The 22,193-nt window shown below is 42.0% G+C and overlaps 1 protein-coding gene across 1 annotated transcript; it reads left to right on the top strand.

Annotated features, from left to right (window-relative positions):
* Window positions 1-6,925: 6,925 nt before the first annotated feature.
* Window positions 6,926-21,798, top strand: LOC145455192 (uncharacterized). Its single transcript, XM_080333150.1, has 3 exons — window positions 6,926-8,161; window positions 17,628-17,809; window positions 19,165-21,798. The coding sequence occupies exons 1-3, from the start codon at window positions 7,477-7,479 to the stop codon at window positions 19,957-19,959; spliced, it is 1,662 nt and encodes a 553-aa protein (XP_080189276.1). The 5' UTR covers window positions 6,926-7,476; the 3' UTR covers window positions 19,960-21,798.
* Window positions 21,799-22,193: the final 395 nt, after the last annotated feature.

The following is a 22,193-nucleotide window of genomic DNA, read 5'->3' as shown; positions in this document are numbered from 1 at the left end:
AATGGGCTAGCTCAAAGTTAATCTGCGAGAAACTAACGAATGATAATCTTCTCCGCGTGGCATGAACATTGCGTAAGATTTACTCAGGACCGTAACTATCGCACCCCAAACCCCTCAATTGGAGGGGCCGAGCTCGAAGGGGGTCCAAAATTATTTCGAGAATTGACATAAAGCATGGTGTATTTTTTGAAATTTTTAGGAATTTTTTTCGCGCTACGCGCGTTTTATTATTGTGAGATATCTGATTATTGGGTACCTTTTCCCAACAAAAATTAGGCATGATTTATAGAAATGGGCAGTTGGGCGTCGGCCATTACCGCACCATGACACGCCAAGACATATGAAGTTAAAGGCTATGTAATAGGGATGGTGTGAACGTGAGGTTCACGTTCGCGTTCTGTGTGTGAACCTCAGAAATTTAGAGGTTCACGTTCACAAACGAACCTTGGTAAGTTCTGCACTGTTAACCTTTTTTTATATTACAATTTTCACTTCATTATAACACCTTTGATTGTAAGTTATTGCATTTCAACTGCGGGCCACTATATGCATGGCGCTGGCAGCTTAAAAAATCAACACTAAACGAGCATGCACCTTGACAATCTCAAAAATTTTACTTGCTTGGTTACAAAAGTTTGCTCGAGTATTTATTGACTCTCTGCTGCGAGCTTAACCGGTAATCCAACAGCATCAAGAACGAAATGCGGTACTCGTAGGTAATCATCGAATGATGCTTATATTCAACCAATCAATGAAATTGATATCGTTGTCTAGCAGTCGAACGGGTCAATCTTGATTTCATATGTTTATTGTATCATAAAAACCAAATCCATGTGATTGGAGTGTTGACTACTGCTGCAGGCTATAACTTGTTAATATAGGTAGCAAGTATAGAAACCCGTTTCACACTATGCTCAATATCAACGTAGCAATACTCAGACGGCGAATACCTTGTCCGGTCTGGCCTAGACCGTAAGCATATATATGCCCTTGCAAGTCTTCGTAGAAATTGTTGACAAACCGACGAGAGATATTGATTTTATGCAATTAATTATTTTATCTTTTGATTGTCCTATATAGTTGATACATTTGGCGACGTTTATACCGTCAATATGTCATTCAGCATTGTGGCAGTATGTGGCCAGAGTTGTCGCTAGGTATCGTGTATAAATAAGCTATAACTTCACTGAAATGTAGGGTTGGAAATAGTAATATCACGTTAGATGACGTCATGAGGTTCACACCATCCCTACTATGTAACATGCAAATCCAAGAAGTGCGCCAGAACGATCAGCAGCGAGAAAACCTTGGGCGAAAAAGACTGCCCCGGTGCTGACCGAAAACTTCGATAGATACAAATATATGTGTAATTCTGTAATTGTCCATGTCCATGGGCGCCTAAATGACTGGCGCCGAATGTTCCTGTCCTGGCGATCCAAGTCCCACAACAAGACAAATGCTATATCGAGGGAGCATTATTTTCCAGTTAAAAAATACCAATTTGAAATCGTGTACGTCTTTTACTTTAATACGTTTCGGCGATTTCAATATCTTTTGACATAGCAGATAGGGGGTCACGAAATAGCATCATGTAACGAAGTCATTATATCAACGGGTACGCCCGAAGATGTTTTATTATTATTTAGAGGGCCTATCTATTCCAACACACCTCACTGGATCAGCTCTACGGGTAAATCTGATTATGTGAGGAGGGAGAGGATAAAAATTGATAGCAATACATATGCAATCGCCGATCATATTGGCCGATGCAATCAGGAATTATAAAAAAATTTTCGCGCTTCGCGCGTTTAGGGACGCTACTACAAAATGGGGGCACCCAATACACATGACAAGTACCGGAAGAAGCCTAGAGCCGTCGGTAGTTAGTTTTATCACCCTATTGGAGGGTGGTTGCGCACTGTTGTCCGATAGCCTGCGCAGTGAGTAGGCGTGTTTGCGCAGACTCTTGAAAAATTAGAGGGAACATTGCGACGGGCTTATATGAGTTCGTTGTTGATTGTTACTGCATGGATCGTCATTGTTTCACCATGATTTCATCCAGTCAATAGTGTCAAAACCAGGGGCGGGCAGCATACGGCCCACGGGTCGGATTCGGTCCGTGACGGGGCTTTGAGCAGCCCGCAGAGAGTTTCTACCCTGAAAGTGAAATTCTAATCTGAGAGTATTGACAAGTTATATGCGTCACAGAATTAATCCAAGATTGCCAACCTGAGAAAAATATGGTCATGAAACTACTTGTTCTGTTCGGATCTACGTACATACATTTGCGAGAAAACATTTTCGAGAAAACATTTTCGAGAAAACATTTTCGACCGATATCAACTGTTACATCACAATCGAATATTCCTGATGCCATTGGGACACGAAATCAATGATGACTATAGCCGACTCCTCTGCCGCCGGGCACCGACGAGGTGGTTTAGTGGTGAAGCGTCCGGCTTCATGATCGTTAGGTCGTGGGTTCGATCCCCGGCCGGGTCAGCCTAAGGCCTGATTAGTAACACTGGTATCCATGACTTTCCCGCTTGGCGCTCATGCATTACTGGGACGACCACGTGTCCCAGCGACATATGCACAAGCGCATCATGTATTCTCGAGTCATAAAGGAATTACATACTGCAATAATTCGCACTGATCGCATAAAACGTGCAGGAGTGCTGGTTATGGTTTTGGAATACTTCTACTACAGTTTTTAGTTTCCTAGGTAAAATAGGTCTAAATACTTACATTTTTACTTACTTGAACATCGCTACTTCTACTTGTCCGAATTAAGCGAAAAATTGACTAAATTGACAGTTTTTTACGTGCAATTTTCACTTTTGTTCCGTTCCCGAACATTTTAGCCGTATAAAGTGGTTACATATATATATATAAATAAATAATATATATATGTAAACGTCTTGCTGAACTTCCAATCAATATTAATGCTCTGCAAATAATTTTGGAGACGGACGTCACAGTGCGATGATTGGAAATTGTTGAAATTGATCCTGAATTACACAATCACGATTCACAAATGGATAGGTTTTCCATGCGGCGGTTGACAAATACACGAGATGTCGCTAGATGACGCTAAATACTTTACGCCAAGTTGCTAATTGCATGAACAATGAACAAGTGAGCACTGAGCATACTTAATACTTATATACATTACATATATATTGTTTAAGTCCTGCGTGGGCGATAGCGCAGGCACGCCTGAGCTTGTCCGCCCTGGTAGGATTTTAAAGAGCATCACATGAGTTTCTGGTATTTTCTCCCGAAGATCTGGATTCTTTCAATACCATGTCTGTTCGTATTGATTTTGACACTCACCTCACCCTAGCTCACTGGCTTGAGCACTAATCTCGCAATTTTAGGGCCCGTTGAAAAAAGTTATGTTTGTTGTTTGGTTAATGGTGTTTCGACTGCTTCGGTAATATTACACCAGGAGCTGCTTCTTATCTTGATTCCTGATTTGCCGATATGTCTGTCACATTATCCCAGATTTAATTAGTCTTGTATTATACTCACAACACTGACCGAAAAGAAACAGTCGTGACTGTTATCAAGCCAGCATATTGTTGTAATGTGGTTGATGATAAATTGAGTATGCTAGACAGCAATATTTAGTTTAGCCCTATTTTCGTTATTGTTCCCTGCTGTCTTGTTTATTCCTTGTTTTCTGCTGCTATGTGAGGAAATTATGTTCCTTCCTTGACAATAAACCTGCTCACACTTGCTAGCGTGTTAGAAGTTGACGCATATATGTAACTTGAAAAACTTAAATTGAATAACTAGATCTAAAATTAATTTCCGCATCAGTATGACTTTAAATGCTGTTAGTTGGTTTTGAGGCATTCATGGTGTTTGTCGACTTTGGACATTTACACCATAGTAGTTGTAATTGTCCGTAACTGCCGACTTATAGCCGGTTTAGGCACGTTTAGCACGTCTAAGCTTTTTGTAAGACACCGCTTACGCGGACGAGGTGGCGAGGAGAAGCCTAGATATGCCTCCAACGCTTAGGTGTAGGAATTCCGAAGCCGACATTGGTCGGACTCGAACCCGCAACCCATAGCCGTTGCATTGCAGCCGTGGATTATACCACTATGCGCTACCTCGCCACCACTTTGATTGGTGTCTTTTCATACTATGCCTCTCGGGTTTCAGTAGTACTTGTACAACATATAACTGGGCTTATCTGTGGATTTTTAGCTAGTTCTGTCCAGTAATGGAAAATACAAATTTGTTCGCTTGGATGTATTTTAGTTCAAGAATAATACTTGTGAAACGTTGCGAACTCTCACATTCTTCGCATCTTCATGATTGATCAATCCTCTTATCTATGGCAGTGGTTTCCACCCAAGGTTTCCCAGGCCCCTTAGGGTACGTGGAAAGGCTACGGGGGTTTGTGAGTTGATTGAAATATGCGTCCCGCAACGAAATAGTTTCAGAAAGATGATAATTCAGTATTATATTGCGCAGTATAGAATTGTCTTTTGTTGACTTCGTGACCAACTCCTGTAATAATGCAGTTCATCTTTCAAGGTCTAATATATCTCTGCATTACTGCAATGATATAGACGGCACATTGGCACAAACGCCGCAGTGTGGCTATGAGCCCTACGCAAACCTGGGTATGTCAGACAGTAAAATACGTTTGAGGTGGCAACGGCGTAATTCTTTTTGATCTGTCACTGGATGAAGGCTAGGCCAATGCGCAACAGAGACGGTGTGAACCAGATAATTGTGTCGCATTGCCAATTGTACGAGCGAGGATTGAAAATGACGTGTCTGGAATAGGGTAAGGAATCTAGTATTATTTGTAATTCTTCGTTTAATCCGCAAGTTGGCCTGGTCATGAATAGTTCCCCATCCTTACCCTATATTACGCAACATCATTTGATATCAAAGTCACTGTACGAGTTGCTTGATATTTGGTTTCCATAAATATCTAGCCTGTAGGCCTATGTGTAATTGACACGCAGTGCAGGGAGTTGGTATTGACCTGGTGAGCCTAAAAAAACCGAACTCAAATACCGTTTGCCAACTATAGCTTGCTATTGTTAACGAAAATCCGGACCTAAGCCTTTCGGATGCGAATGGTGCATATTCATGGGATGTTTTGTAAATTATTCGCTAGCTTCAATTTTGAAATTTAGGATTCCGTGAGCTCGAAAAATCTCAGTAATACGTCCGTGACTATAGAAAAAGATTGAGAATCTCATATAATCGGAACACTGTGCATGCATTACAAGTTTTCCTTCTTCAATAAGATATAGCCCTATACAAATCGATGCAGCCAACAGTTTGTGAATCATGATAATGGTTTTCTGTAAATACCTGGATGAGATCACGAAAGATTTTCCAAAGCATGACACCTCTAAAATTTCTTGAAGTATCACCTCAAGTTGCATCACTATAAAATGTTCATATCTGCGTCATGCTCATAATGTCCGGAAGACTCGTGGATATAGTTCATGAGGGTATGGAGGGCATTATATCGAATATTCGCACTTGTCATCCGGAATGTAAGTTTGAACATTTTGTGACAAAAGAGCATTTTATATTCATATCAACCATTGTTAGCCTGATCGATTGCGGCAACATGACGCTTCCCGCAAGTGATAAACCATGGGAACGGTGGTTCCTGATGAGCTGAGTAACTGACATCGGCATGAGCATGGTGGCACTCGCCAACTTTGAGGGTCATCCTTGAGGCAATTAATGGAATCCAGTATTTTATCAATTGGGTATCTCGAGTGTCCACAGACGCTGTCCAATTATCAAAAAACCTGCCAATTTAGTGATCATCAAACACAAAATGGTGCCGAGTGGTTAGTGTGTAGAAAGTACGGCGTAAGGGTCATGTTGGTGTTGGCGGTAATTGGCTCAATGAATAACTCCTCTCGCGCCCTTTCGACCAATTGTAACAATTTGGATTTGTTTCAAAACGATTTGTCATTAAGTCATCGCGATTTCGTTGTGTCTCACTCCACTCGTGGACAAGAAGGAGCTGAGATTGCTGGGCGCATGTGAAATGCGTGATCTTTACCCAACGATATGCTTCTTCACGATGTATAGCTATTGATCTTGGGCACTTCAAAGGACTTGTCTTCGTATTAGGTCAATTCCTCACTAGTGATTACCCTATCTTATGGGCACGCAGAGTTTATTTGGGCAGCTTTCTCTCAAAAAAAGGAAGCAAAATTCAAGTGCCTGTAATAGGTACTCTCCAATGATAGTTTCCATTGTGTTTCGCAAATGTAACATTATGAATTGAGAGAACAATACTCTGTAAAGTATCCACATGTAAAAGCTATACTCGCGTGTAATGTGCGCTGGTCATGAAGTCGCCTGTACAAGGAACACTAACGGGTGGAGAGTACATTCTAGGAAATCCAATCTCAAACTTCATTTCCTCATTAATCTGAAGTACATTCGAACGTCATTGCCGCATGCGTACTTGGGCACAGCCGCACATTGATGATTACCTATAGTCTATGTTTCCGTCATCGTTGCTAGGTAAAGTAATGAAAGCTGCTCCGCGGCTGTTTTGCACTTTGAGTGCATATATGTTCGGAGCGTATAAACTCCATTTAAACACCACTGGTGTATCAGGAAACAATGTAGGCTGACAAGAAGTTGCTCCGACGACAGCGTTTACAAATAGTAGCCATTCAACGCGGAAGTAGGCCGACATGAAGGCCGTTGTAGAAAGATCAGAAAATTTCCATTGTGCAATCTCACAATACCATACGCATACGCTCGGAAAACGTCATCATTTTCAATCTCCGCCGGCGGTATTTTCAAAGACGCGCCGTGTTATTGACTTGAATAGTGACCGCGATCACTTGCTCTTAGCATCTTTTCTCAAGAGCTTGATCGTATCGTGATTATTTCAAGGTAGATACATTGGTTTATTTTGCCCAAAGGGCGGTTAACGCAAATAACAAACGGTACTCCAAAGCTCCATTATGATTTTATAATCAAACCCATCTCGAAGTAAACGTATTCCTTTCAAGCTTGGGAACGGTTTCGGTAAATGCATACCACGCTAACACCCGGCCGTAAGCTAAGTATTTCGCGCTTTCAATATTGGTTCTGCTGACTATAGCGGTGCATTGTGCATGATGTAATGAAAGAGTTTCAAAATCCTGCGCCACTTTTTAGGCAGTGCTGCCGCACAGCGTTCACGGGCCTATGCCGTTTCCTCTCTCGCTCTCGAAACCGGAGATGCAGTACAGAGGCGAGAGCTAGCGACAAGAAACGTTGAGCTTACTCGCGCGCCTTCACCAATGTCCGAATGAAGCGCGATCAGCATCGACACGCTGAAGCCACTTTGAGGCTTAATAGACTTTTCCGATGATTTTTAGGAAGCCGACGGTGTAGTATTCTAGCGTGATTGCTTCGACAGTGTCGTGTGAGTACTCGGTAACGTATCAGCTCTTTATTGCAGCTTAAGCCTTCAGCATGATACAGTACGAGAATCCAGTCGGACTTCAAAATATGCAGAGCAATGTGAGTTCAGACACGCAGATGAGTTACAATCAATTTCAAAGTCAACCGACGCCGTTCTATATCGACAATATTTTGGGACCTTCGCCAACTGTGAATCCTTCGAGCGCCAGCGATGGCGTCGTGCGAAGAGCCAAGGACAACGAACAGACTGTTGGTCCGGGAGATATCCAGCCCGCCGGGATAGATCAAGGAACCGCACTAGGACCCGGTACTCCTGTCGCGTCTTCGATGAGTCCATCAATGCCAGTTCACACTGGGCCGTTAACAGGAACGTATCAAACGGACGATCAATCGTATCAGCAGTCACTTATGAACTCTAACTTAAATCGATCGTGCTCGTCAGTTTCCACTTATTCAACGCCAGGACGACCAATTAATCTTCAAAACACATCCGGCCTCGTAGTGCCGACACCTATACAGGCCGTACCAGGTCATCCACCATCTATACTGGGCTATTCATCGTCAACAGCCAGCTATCCAAGGCCAATGTATGACCAAAGGATTCCCAACGAGTTTGGCCCTTCGCATATGTATCCGCCGGCAGGAACGTACGCTGCCAGCCCGGCAATCTATCCTTACCCACACCCTGAATATCACCCACAAGCTTGGCTGTTTGATCGCAACGCATACACAAAACGTAAGTGACAATGTCGGGCTACTGTGCTTGTGCATGCCTTTTCGATGTACATTGTACAATGTACGTACAATTTCAAGTTTACTGTTATACAATTTAGACTATGTGTATGTCAATATTATTTGTGCGAAAGATTGTTAATAGCCGCTCTCTATGAAATTCTGGTTTATAGCCTACTGCAATAACGATGATAACTTCCGATGATCCGAACAATGCTCTATTCGATGCTAATATATAGCCAATTCGAGTTAGCGTTTAATAGCCTTGCTGACTTTACGCGACGTATACTTGAATACACTGTGCCGCACGTAATAGCACTGAGTTGGAGACAGAGACTGTGTCCACAATATCATAGATGGAGGTCTGTGTTTAGTCTAATAAACCACACTGATACTAGACATTCGGCGGATAACAAACTGGCTCAAGCTAAAATTTAGCAGCTTATTAGGTTGAGATTTTAAAGGTACATGAGTGATGTTTGTACCACCAAAAGCATATGACCAGACATTTCTCTGCGTCGTATATGTCGCTACAGCTTTAGAAAATTATCGACATACATCACAACCACATTTAGTTTTATGTATACATGTACGATACATATATGGGACCTCTATCCGCCCATAATATGACATCGCGATTCGCGTCCTTCATTTAAAATGGCGATTTCATACGAGACATGCTTATGGGAATTTCGATGTTTGAACTTGTAGGTCCCAGTCTCGATGCGGGCATTCTCAAGCCGCAATCATAAATCTTGTTCGTTTATTGCGTAAAATTGTTTTCTGGACAATTTCCTGCTTCGATCCGAAACGCTGGTGCTATTGCACAAGCTCAACTCTGGTCGCATTGGTGAATGACGGTTGCTTGATTAGGATAACCGTAAATAGAATTACAGGAAGACAGCTTGCGAGAAACATCCGCTACAGAATGTGGCGATACAATAACGTCCGCATATTGGCAGCACGTGGAAACTGGAGTATACGCCACACAAGGCTCATGCTTTTGGTAACTCAATAAAGAAACACAGCACTTGCCCACGTCCGCCTCTGTGAATGCACCGCGCGCTCCCGGCATGTGTATAACCTCGCCGAATGCGGTGTTTAGTGCAACTGAATCACTATTGAAATACGGACATCGTTAGTGGAAGCGGTGCTATCTCTTGAATTGCTGCTTTATATTTCCCCTAATAGTAGTTATATTGGCTATAATAGAGCGTATATTGCCTTTCAAGTGATTATACGTGACATAACCGCACGCAACTTGCGTATACGCCTACTTGCACAACCGCGTTCCGCGACTTTGCTGATGAACATTGAAAATGCAGTATACTTTCACTACACGCGAAGGAATTCATAATTTTTATAAGGCTCGTCAGACCTCATTAAGTATTAGACAAATGTACTGTTACTTGTCGGTGGCCCCTTGTAGCACAAATGCGCATCAATCACGACGCCCGCATGTTTTGTAAGGTATCTTTAATATCCATGTACTAATTAACCTCTGACTCGAAGGCATGCCAGTAGTTTTGTATTATCTTCGGTACAAACAAGCTATGCAGTTAGAATTGCGTTTCTGAATGTTAGTAAATACATATTGTTGGTTTATCATCTCAAACTTCTCTTGAAACGAGTAACAGCGCGTAGTATTTTACTGCATGCCAGTATGGCTAACCCACGCGTTATAAACAAATAATGTTGGGCGCCGTAATAGCTGGGATCGTGATTGCCGTTTCGCGACTGCACATAGCAAGCGAGCAGACTTCTTCGCCGTCTCGTGAGCTCTATTTGAAATGTTAAATCCCCATATTGTAATTACGTTCGCGGTGGATTTCGCTTGTTGAAGTGCGGTAATTCGTTTGAAAGAGGCGCGCAAATAATGGCGATATAAAATTCGGGCAAAGATTCCACGCTCGAAAAATTTTGCTGTGACGTGATTTGCCACAGTGATGGAATTGTTCACAATGAGAATTTGCGGCGCAACAGTATTATAGTTAAGTTTATTTCAAATATGATGTTTTGACAAAACGACAGGACTACAATTTAAATACTATCAACTTCGACGTGGAAATTCATTACTAAACGGAAGATAGCGAATTGTGTCGTTGCAGTGTTCAACTCAAGTTACTGTAACGTAATGTATCATAAAAATGAACCATATTTTTTCTGTCACCTATGAACGCATGCAGTGAATTTAAAAAGTGATTTGACCATTATTTTCCTCGTTTTATTTTGGACTATTTGGCGAGTCTGCTTCTAATGTATAGCTCTGAGCGTTCTGTACGGGAGGGTGGGCGTTAACTATATTATAAGATCAAATTGATTCTTGAACATCTTATATCGGATAGGCCGATTTGTAGGACTTTGGAAAGTATTTACCGATTCCAATTCCTTTCCCGGCCCTTTGCCACAAAGTAATAAGGCCATCAGACATATCCACGTGTATCTCAAAGTTTACAGTAGTGATTCCCAAACTTTTTAGGGCGTGTCCCAAAACTGGGTTTTATAAGCGTCTGATGAACCACAAGCCTCGCACGTATATAGAAATGCATTTTAGTGTTAACATGCTACATTTTTTCGTGTGTTTGTGAAATAGACAAGGTACCGTGGACATCGGACAACCAATATGAAATACAATTTGTTGCAAAAAATTCAGCGCTGTCGATGTCAGAATTTATTCTTCATATTTTCGATGCACTTCTTGATTCTATTGAGTGCAATGCAAAAGTGGGTCCCATGCTTTTTCTGGTCATGGATATCTGGCAGGAAATTTTCAAGCTCACGCGCCACTAAATCCTTGAAATTGACGCAGACGCAGAGGATTTCGAAGCGTTGATGATAGCGATAGCTGAGATCACGCCAAAAACTTCAAAACTAGTATTATGACTGCAAGAAATATTGAGTTGTATTCCAGATTTTAATCTTCGCGACCCATAATTTGGGAACCAATGGTTTATACTGATGGGCGTTCTTGCCCTCTCCGCCGTATTGCCATGGTAGACGCAGACCTATATTCAAAGTAAGAACGAAATGTAGTGTGTTGGAGCAGCTAAGCAAAGAATCCTATTTGCGGAATATAAACCTTTCTCAAAATCACAATCGTTCGAAACTAACTATAGTGGGGAGATCTTGGTCTCAGGAGTAACTACACATAAACCATGGCGCCATATTGTACCCGTTCCGCTATTGCTACGCTGCAACTTAAGTAACACAATGTACTGAGTATAGTTCAAGTATAAAGTTATATTGTGTTTGCATTGTAAATGGTAAAACAACTGAACATTAGGGCTCTTCAAAAATGACTTTTCTTCTCAAATCGTACTGGCTACTTGATGCAATTGTTAGGTTACCTAATTTAAGCCTACACACAAAATTTGGTTCAATTCCAGCCTGTAACCGCTTTGCTAGAGGAGGAGAAAGTTTCTATTTATTATATAAAAATGAATAATAAAAAATTTGAAAATTTTCTGTTCACCCCATGAAAGTAAGTGTTAGGCTGTCTATAGAAACGATGCTCACCAAATTTGGTTCAATTCCAACCAGTGGAAGCGGAGTTATTGCCGTCGAAAAATTTGGATATGAGTAAAATAGTATTTACGGTGAGCACAACTATAATAAATAAACAAAGAATCGGTCACCGTAAATACTATTTTATTCAAATCCAAATTTTTCGACGGCAATAACTCCGCTTCCACTGGTTGGAATTGAACCTAATTTGGTGAGCATCGTTTCTATAGACAGCCTAACACTTTCATGGGGTGAACAGAAAATTTTCAAATTTTTTACTATTTATTTTTACATAATAAATAGAAACTTTCTCTTCCTGTAGCAAAGCGGTTACTGGCTGGAATTGAACCAAGTTTTGTGTGTAGGCTTAAATTAGGTAACCTAACAATTTTATCAAGTAGCCAGTACGATTTGACAAAAAAACTCATTTTTAAAGAGCCCTACAGTGAACATTCGTAACCTCTGGGCTTGGGCGCTTTTAACGGCGTGTCAATGCTATCTCGCGCTTGTGGTGAGTACGAGCACACGCGGTCTGCCTTTAAAACCGAATGCCGTGATTCACATGCTGTAAGTTGCAAGGTTTCCGAACTGCGTTGCCGTCTTGTCGCCACGAAAGGTCAGACTATAGAAACAAAACGAAAAAATGGCCGAGCCTGCCACCGCCGACATTGTACTACTTCCCGTTTTCCTCGCTCTGGCGTCCAGATTATGATTGCGCGTTTCCGGATCTAGATCGCCGTATTGCTGGCGCGCGCGTGCTGCTTGGTACCGAGAAAGGGTTTCCTGTGAGTTCGCCAAGGCACGCGGAGCAAATCACGCAACCAAACCCGAACTGGACGCCGATACAAAGACTTGCCTAATCGAGACACCATTGCGCTTCCTGTTGTTCGTCAAACTTTCCCAGCGCCCCGTCAGAGATGTATTGTTTCTATGACGTCACGCTTTCAGAGTGCATTTGTCTTGTTTCCACGTCTGAAATTTATCGATGTGCAACAATCACATGGCTTTACGGTTTGTATTAACAAGCGAATAGGCTAATACAAATGCGTCATCTACTTGTTCTATCGGCGTAAATGTGAATTCGTATTACATATACTTCAGGCCGCCTACTTCAGATCATGAAGTTACAATAAAGCCGTTATTGATACCGCATTTCTGGGGTTGCAGCAGATTTTGTATCAAAAGACGGGCAGGAAAAATTGAAAAGTGAGACCCACACGCGCTTAATAAGAAGAGATAAATCCCCATTCAATCCCCACGAATGTTCGATGTTCACTTTGGACCTACTCAATCTCCAGAAACTCAACACAAACATAAAAATAATAGTAATTATGTTATTTTGCCCTTCCTCTAAAATAGTGGTTCTCAAACTGGGAGCGCGAAAGCATCTGAAGGGCCGCGAAGTTGCCCGAGAGATATAAAATACATGAACTCGGAATAAGTTGAATTTGTGCTGAAACTTCCAAGTCTCAACAGCTCAATAACCCTAATTATATTGCGATTTAGATGCCATAGCAGCGTCGTACTGCCCATACACCGATTTTACATTGTGCCTGATACCGGACCTTGCACCCATCAGAAGATATATATGAATTAGGGTTATCTGGTGATAGCTGATGCTTTTATGGCCTGTCTATCATGCATCTGTGCATCTTCCTTATAAGGTCATGTCATATGTCATATATGGTATTCATTTTGAATCTAAGAAGCAAGGATTTAAATCGAGGTGGTGTAGAACGTCGAAGTAGCCACTGCGGGCATGCTCTGCTCACTTGATACACATTGTATAGAATGCCACTCTCACGAAACCCATTTTATGCAACAACAAAAGTAAACAATTGAATTATTCTCTTGCCGAACACCTGCGACTCGAAGAGAAAAATTGTTTGTCCCGTTAAGAAGTGCCAAGTTTGAATGGCGTGCGGCCTGCGCCATTGGTTTTTGATTTAGCTTATGATCAGGTACGTTTGAGCCAAGTCCAAGTCAGGAAATGAAGGGATATGACCCCAAAATTGCTAAAATATGTATAATTGTATAATGCTAAATGCTAAAATTGCGCATGATTATTTTTGACAAAATAGTCAAATGAAAGTATTTTCCCGCACCTCACGCTTTCTTCCAGCTCGTACTTATCGCTCCTTGTACACTGTACAGTACAGTTCGGATATCATATTTGAGAGGTCCCTAAAATGGGATAGCCTTCCAAGGCATAAAACTATGCGTTAGTATTGCAAACATTCTAGTTACTCTTTTGAATGTTTTTGATGTGACGATAAGGGAGGGGGAGCGAAAATTTCCACTGTCATCAAGGGGGGGGGGTCGAAAAAAGTTTGAGAATCACTGCTCTACAAGAACTTATTAAATCTCTTTAGTGGCTCTCATTAGTTACCGGTATGTTATTAAACGAATTTCGCATGTTTTCTCAAAGACTTACCAGCTTCTACAGTGAGGTAAAGCCGGTATGCGCAGCGAATTATTGACAGCTTCAGACGTTCGTCATATTTACACAGATTAAACTAACAGCAAAGTCAACTCAGCATTAGTGGCGCCCGATTACAAAATCTATCGCGTAAAGGTATCATATCCTAATGGTTTAAATTTCTATGGACTGAAACGTGTCTTCGTAAACCCCGACTCCGCGTGAGTCCAATGTAGGCTACGACGTGTCGAATAGTATTTGAATCCGAAAATATATTGGTGTCTTTTCAGTATCTGTACGGTTGAAGTAGTCTATCAAGTATGTATTCATTTGAGTGATTTCGGCCAACAAGATATTCGAAGGATCTAATATATTGACTCGATCGGCTACTTATTGATGTAGACACCTTGCACTCTGTTCGGATTCCGTCTGCGTGCCTTCAGACACTTTTCCCACGGTATACGACAAGGCTATATTGCACGATACCCAGCGGTGGTATCATGCAGAATCCATGTCTGTCGTGGGGTGACATCTCGGAACGCATATGTAACGTAAAAGTAAGGTACATCAGTGAAAGAACCGATTCATTTCTACCCAGTGGCTAATAGGCATTTGAGAACTCTTGTGTTTACATGAGTTATCGCGCGACTCGTAACAAATTAATATTAGAGTCTGTAGTGTTTACACATTCCCCACTTAATTGGGATTACAGATTTTGCTAACATGCGTATGCGTAATCAAGTCATACATGGGCATTGCCGTATAGTCCCTATCACCGCGCTATGTAAACCCATTAATCTTGATGTCAGTCTACAATGTCCTTGATTTTGTCCCGGAAAATAACGTAATTGCCGATTGAATAAAATACGCATTTTAATCATGAGTTCGGATGCAATATTTTTGTTCACTCGGCGAGTGAATCGTTCAGGTTGAGGATTCGAAAAGTTATTTTTTTCCTGATTATTTCTTGCAACCAATATCAGGTGTAGTTTGTCATCATAATGTAATGCTGTAATGCAGCTGCTGCAGTTCTGCGACTCGCAGTTCTCTCTTATTCAAGTTTGCAAGAGACTTTTCTTTGTTTCTCGGGTAACTTGGTGGAGAGGCTGCGCGGCGGAGGCTATTGAAGCGATTGCTTCTGCAAACTTAGCATGTGAATCATCGATCTTTATCCGCGAGTCGCTGATCTGTTGCGTTTCCATAATGTCGAATCTGGAACATGATAGAGATGTAGTTCTAGATATATAAAGTCAATTGGTATTTGGTGGGAATAAGAAGTTGACAGTGGCTGCAGGAATCTCCTTCGTAATTTATCCCGGAATACAATTATGTAAGCATAAGCATGGGGTGGCTGCCTACTCATTTTCGAAAACATGTTTTTGGCCTGGTAATGGACCAAATGCCAACTTGCCGTTTCGCCACAAGCAAACTAAACCTCGTAGAGCTATGGTTCATAACCGGTGGAGCAATTTGAGCTGTGTCATAGAGAAATTTGGAATTAAAAATTGAGAATCTGTTGAAAAATTTGATATTGTTATTCTTATAATTTTGGCATTAAAGCGTGTTCGATTGTTCGTCCCAGACACCCCAGCATGGTAGTCCTGTACTCATGTCACATTGAAGAAATAACGGGTAGGCCCATGATTGCCACGAAAATGAGGCGAATAATTGGCGCTGACTTCCGGATTGCTGATACTAATCTATCTTGTTCTTGGAATGATTGATTGTAATATATATATATACAATCCAAAGGACTGTAGTCGCTCTATACTTGCGACTATTTCGTCACAAACGTGGAACCTTCAATATTTCAGTCAGAACTTTGAAGGTGGGCATAGTAATTTGGCTCTGAACCAAGTAAAATTTGCCGTGACATAAAACTGAATATGTGATTGCTCTGTTTCATTTTATGTGTATTTGGTTTGCCGGCTGGTACTATTGATCACATCGTGGAAGTAACTTGGAAAGTCATTTGGCGGTAGTCTAGCGAAGTAGACATACACGACGCATACGTGATAAATAATACCGAGTATTGCCCACTTGGATTATGTTTGGGTCCTCACTCACGTTTCGCTCTTTCAAAAGTCAATCCCTTTACATATCAATGTATATTTTTTCCTCCGGCAATCCTTCCTAATTGTCGTAAATGAGATCCATCATTGGGGATTCGTCTGAGCGATCTGTCAACAAATCCCGGCGCCGATTACTTGCTCAACATATATATTACCGCTATGCATATTTACCTCTTCGTGATACAATAGGAATCTGTCTTAAACAAGCAACTATTGGTATTTTATCTCCTTCTGTTACTGTGGCCAACCCGTCGAAGTTGGCCATGCCAGAGGCGCCTGAAACTAACTATTTCCAGTTTACGATATTTCACCGGCACAGAACGGTAAATACGGCCGAGAAACTACACATCGTGTCTCATAATTATTACATTAGGAATTATGGCTACAACATTCTGTCGGAGCTTTCGCCTACTTTCAGTACTCGAAAACCGTACACTCAGTGGTGGCCCTACGAACGGGGGGACCCCGGGCGAGACTTACCGAGGCCCCCCCTATAAGTATCTAACCGTAACTCTGGGGGGCTCCGCTCCGCCCCCAGACCCCCCTTTCGCACCTGTTGTTATTATCTATCTTTCACCACGTCAAGGTTTGGCCATATGCTGAATTCGGCCATATCTATTATTGCATGTGTGCAAGGATAGCCTACATCAAAACTAAGTAATTCTACTGCATGCAGAGACGTGATGATTATCGGGATACGGGACTTTTCTAACAAATGCAGAGATTTGATGATGATTGACACATCTGTACGGAATCATATTCTTGCTTGGTACACGGATTTCCATGTTTATTCGCTATTATCCTTGAAAAAAAGCGCATAAACCAAAGAGGGGGGGGGGCCTTCGACCAGGGGGGGCTGGGCGACCGCCCACCTCGCCCACCCCAAAAGCCACCACTGAGTACACTTCAACTGAATTTGTCTTGGAGGAATTGATGGTTTCAGTGGTGACTATGTAATGCAACGACTCTTTAGAATAGAAAATGGCCGTTATACCATCTCGGAACGCTACACATGATCAAGCTTTCATGGTTTTGCATCAGCTGCACAATATTTGCATTTGCGTTTGATTGCACTTCATCGTGGCTTATACTGAATTCCTCCCATATTTAGCTCAGCTCTGCACATGATTACTTCTGACCAATCTAGTCTCATGCTCTGATTGAACGAGATATTGAATTGGAAGGAAACGGTCGAGTCAAACATCCGTGGTAGCGATGGTCGTAACGCAAATCAGGAATGGGATTTCTTCTCCTTCGAAAATGATTTATTCGCAATTCTATGACGTCATTATATTTGTGATGGAGCAAGGAAAGATATTGTATTGCACCTACATATATCTAATTCACAGTTGCTGGCCTCAACGGACTGATTTGCATGGTCTATTTAACATTTCCTTGTGGAATTCTATCGGGATTTCCGGTTATAGACTCTACTCGAAATGAAATCTTGAACGAATCAATCTGTAACGTTTCAGTGGGTCGGCCAATGCTATGGAGCCCGTTCATGCATCGAAACATGCACAAGCGAAAGGGGGGACAAGTGCGATTCTCGAACGACCAGACGTCGGAATTGGAAAAGAAGTTTGACGAGCAAAAGTATCTTTCCCCGCCGGAACGAAAGAAGTTGGCGAAGTCCTTGCAACTCAGCGAACGCCAGGTAAAGGTCCCCTGCACCACGCGCGGGTGTTTCGTTGAGCACAACACATCGTATATTAAGTTGTATCTGCAGCTTCTTCCAAAATGCCCACCTCCGTGATCAATTTTAAACGATGTTTTTTGCACCTCCGATGTCGAACTGTGAGCATAGTGCCCGTATTACGAAACCAATGTAATTCGCCGAATTATACTGTGAATGGCGTAAGCTGAGAGATTGGTGACGAAGACGACGCGAATCTATATTCCAATTTGAAACATATTCATAGGCGACCAATGTCGAAATAAAATACTCGACAGGGCAGAATATTTCGCATAGGTAAGATTTACGTAGAGCTGTGTAACAAGGTCATGTTACACCGTACTCCAAGATTTAAATCTCTGTGCCTCTTGTGAAGTTTTGAATATTTTTCTTCGTTATATAAATGACGCGAATGTCTGCTTATCAATAATCATAAATCATGATCATATTGAGATTTGCATTCAACACAAACCATTTGATTTCTTTGCACGAGCTCGTGGGTGGTGGCGGTGCTGGGCTTGTAACCTTGAAGTGCTAATGAAAACAACGGCTTCAGGTTTATATCACAATTCGGATGACACCACAATGGTAGCAACTCCAAACTGTACGCTTACTCCGGGATGCTCGTCATAAGACGCCATCTTCTGTAACTCTCGGCTTTCTGGTAATTTCTATATGCTTAATGCGACTAATGATGGTGTGTCTACCACCCGCAAAATATGTTTACGCTTTTCCAACTAATGTTTTCTGATTTCGAAATCCTGCTTGAAATCCGTGAAGTCTTGGTATGTAATCTAATCAGTCGCCATCAATTAGGCAGTAGCTTATGAAAGATTATCCGAAATTTGAACGTGCAGCATAATGAAAAACGAGAGTGACACTTAGCATGCGGCGCTTGAGCGACACGTGACTTTATGATCCTAACCCAAACCGTAACCCTAAATCTAAATCAGACTTAAACCCACATGTCGCATGCTCAGCTCATATGTCCATTGTCCACGGACCCCGATGAACGCGATGTCAGGTAACCATACCCGATGCTTTGCAGTGGGAATCTAAAGCATACAGCCGGAGGAGTACATATTCTATGAGTTGTGCAACTACTAACTACCACATTAGCACATGGGTAAAATCGCGGTCCGCGTTTTGACGTGCCCGTTATATCTGGACCGACAATGGCCCATACGCGACACGTGCAACAAGTAGGCTACTCTATAGCACCAACTAGCGAAAAACACCCTGCACTAAAACCACAGCCAAAGCCAAGCCATTCAACCTCACAGTTGTAGTCCAATTTCAAGCGATAAAGCGACTAATTTCATATTTCACACACACAGGTGAAAACGTGGTTTCAAAACCGCCGGGCAAAATGGCGGCGTCTCAAGCAAGATGGCGGATCTAGCGGCACCAACGAGAAAACCGCAGACGACGAATACACCGGCAACCACGTGTCGGACGACGACTCGGCCGACGAGATATCTTCCAACGAACAAGCCCCTCAAAGCAACAGCTCCGATCACGTCGCCGGCGTCCAAAAGACAACTCTAGACTCTAAACCCGTCGAAGACAACGGAGTTGTGGGTGTGATGAACATCACACCACCGAACATTGACGTATCGAAGCAGACGGAGGCCAAGTCGGAAACCTATTCGCAGTACGATCACACGGCCGCGGTTTCACACAGGGATATGAACAGCAATAGCATAGTCAGCGTTACAAGCATGAGATCGCCAAACGTAGACGTCTCAAAACAGGAACAGCAACAAGTCAAAAGCGAATCGTATCCGTACGATCACGCGGGTGTAGTGTCCCAGAGAGACCTCGCCCACACAGCAAGCATGCAAAGGCAGCAGAGCCCCTACACTGCGGACTTTCACAGGCCAGTGAATAGCTACCATCCAAATACCGTTACGGACCAGCAGTTCCACCACATGCAAAATGCTCACCCTTCCTACTACCACCAAACGCAGCCTTTGTTACCGGATTACCAGCGTGACCACCGCGAATACATCAGTCAGCCTTTGAATAATCGCGTGGGACACTACTCGCAACAGGTGCCCGCTAATAATTCTAATAATGCGGCGCAGCTTCTCTCGCTTCAGCCGTTTGATCAGAGTGGTAGTTTGCAATAGCGCGGTTATTTTGATCGTGGATGTATGTATATACAGTGCCCTAGTCGAATTGTGTTCAGGCTGAATATACGTGCCAACTTGACCTTAGCCTAGATATCCTATTTCGATGCAGTGCAAATTAGACACTCCGCAGAGGTGGTCAAAGTAGTCAGCGTCGGTACTCAGGTGGAAGTAACACCGTAAACTTATACTCTAGAAGTAGCAGTGTCCAAGAAGGAAGTAGAAAAGTACTCCAGTACGTATTTAATGTGGATTTGGTCGAAATATCGCATATGATTAGTTGTTTTTCCATGAGTACATGATGAGTACATTGTGCATGACATGTATATATGCCGCTGGACACGAAAGGTGCAGAAATAGCATTATAAGGCTTTCTTAATCGAACACCACCCATCCATGCTATCTCGATAATGTTGAACGCCAAGCCAGGAAGTCATGGATACCAGTGTTACAAATCAGGTCTTCGGTCTGACCATCCCGGGTATCCAACCCACGACCTACCTATCAAGAAACCGGACCATCCACCATCACGCTCTTGTTACCCATCTTACGGTATTCAGTTACGGTGTTACATGGGCTATTTTGCTCATTTGGTATGGCAATTTTGCTCGCGAACGTGACTCAAACATCATTATACTACTCTTTACTTAGCGATAGTAGTATGTAATAGGTAGACGTAGAAGCTAGAGTAAAACATAACTATTCGAGTAAGTAATGCAAGTTTGCAAAACCTACTTGAGTACCCGAATGCAGTAGAAGTACTTTTAAAATCCCACCTCTGCCGATGTGTTCTTTTCTGAAGACGCAGCCGATATTTTGCAAAATAACTTTTCATGCAAGTCGCATATGATTTCAAATCTACTGGGTAAGAATGGGATGATACAGCAGTCTTTATTTTATTACTCCGCATATTTGAGATACCTTGTTAGCAATGCTATTCTCGTACTATGCTTCTTTGATATCCTTTACGTTTGCCCCGAGTAATCTGTGCTACTACACTTGCTTTAGCTTCACATCGATTCGGTGGTTATGAATATCTACTTTTATCGTGTATTCGTGCGGGTTTGACCATGGACCAATCATCGCCCGAGAGATGGTATAAAACGTGCTTGCCGTTTCTTATGGGTTTTGCGAAACGTTGGTCGTCGACAATACAGTGAATATTTCCTTTTACAGCAAACATATTTTTGAAACTGCCGCCATAATTTAGCTTCATACTTTGACAGCTTTTACTCTACACGCGTTTTATATTGTTTTCATCTTTATTGTATTGTTTATTTTTCTCTCTCCCTCTCTCTTTTCGTGTAACGGGTTTTCGATCCATCACATTAATGAGACTTGATAATTTGCAGGGAACAACAATGGGTCGGAAATGAGCATTTGGAATCCAAATATGGATGATTACCTTAAATACAACTCCATATAGGATAATGATTGAGATCCACGAAAATGTTGATAAGAATTCCAAATTATTAGTAATAAGGTGAGCTACTACAAATCCAGTTGGCAAAAATCCTAAATCCAAATCGTTATTCCGAATCCCAATCCATGCTCAAAGTTGTTCATCTCTGTTGTACTAGCAGCCTTCAGAACCGCAAGTGCCCTATTTAAGTTATATAGTAAAAGCCGAACACTATTCCCAGGCATTTCCCCTAATTCAGTAGTCCGCCATTATCTAGCCGTAGTATTTCCATAGCAACCCATTTCACATATGTTACTGCAACTCGTTCGACGCATGCCAAACTTGCCTATTTCGAGACTCTGAGCTTTGTTTCGGCAACGAGTCTTCTCATCATCGATGTATGTTGCAGCTAAAATACACTCGCATTCTATACCGAATTTTGCAATGACGTATATTGAATATGTAGAATGCGGTGTCTGTAATCATAGCCTAGTTTAGACCATGTACCGGTGAGCGGTCAGGAGAGGCAAGTGAGGCAGACGATGATTGTGAATACCGTCAATGATATTAGTATTATATTTTTAATCGGTATTCATTAGGGCTGTTCAAAAAAAAACTTTTTCTTCAGATTTCAATGGCTATGTGATAAAATTGTTAGGTTGCCTAAAACAACACTGCACGCCACATTTGGCTCCATTCCAACCAGTAGAAGCGACGTTCTTGCAGTAGGAAGTTTATTATATTCATTATGAATTTTATTAGGTAAAATAATAATATTTCAAATTTCACTGTCTACCGCGTAAAATTGTTAGGCTGTCAGTAAGAGATGATG

Source organism: Botryllus schlosseri, chromosome 14 (genome assembly GCF_051294905.1).
Source record: "Botryllus schlosseri isolate E-star chromosome 14, Bs_hap1, whole genome shotgun sequence".
In the NCBI taxonomy this organism is placed as follows: domain Eukaryota; kingdom Metazoa; phylum Chordata; class Ascidiacea; order Stolidobranchia; family Styelidae; genus Botryllus; species Botryllus schlosseri.
The sequence above is the reverse complement of the archived record's forward strand: the minus strand, read 5'-3'. Positions and strand labels throughout refer to the sequence as shown.

What these genes read in the sequence shown, in the direction of transcription:
- LOC145455192 (XM_080333150.1), top strand. Translation starts at nt 7,477, where the DNA reads ATGATACAGTACGAGAATCCAGTCGGACTTCAAAATATGCAGAGCAAT. An exon ending in TCGCAACGCATACACAAAAC is followed by an intron (nt 8,162 to 17,627) that starts GTAAGTGACAAT and finishes GTAACGTTTCAG; the next exon opens with TGGGTCGGCCAATGCTATGG. An exon ending in TGCAACTCAGCGAACGCCAG is followed by an intron (nt 17,810 to 19,164) that starts GTAAAGGTCCCC and finishes TCACACACACAG; the next exon opens with GTGAAAACGTGGTTTCAAAA.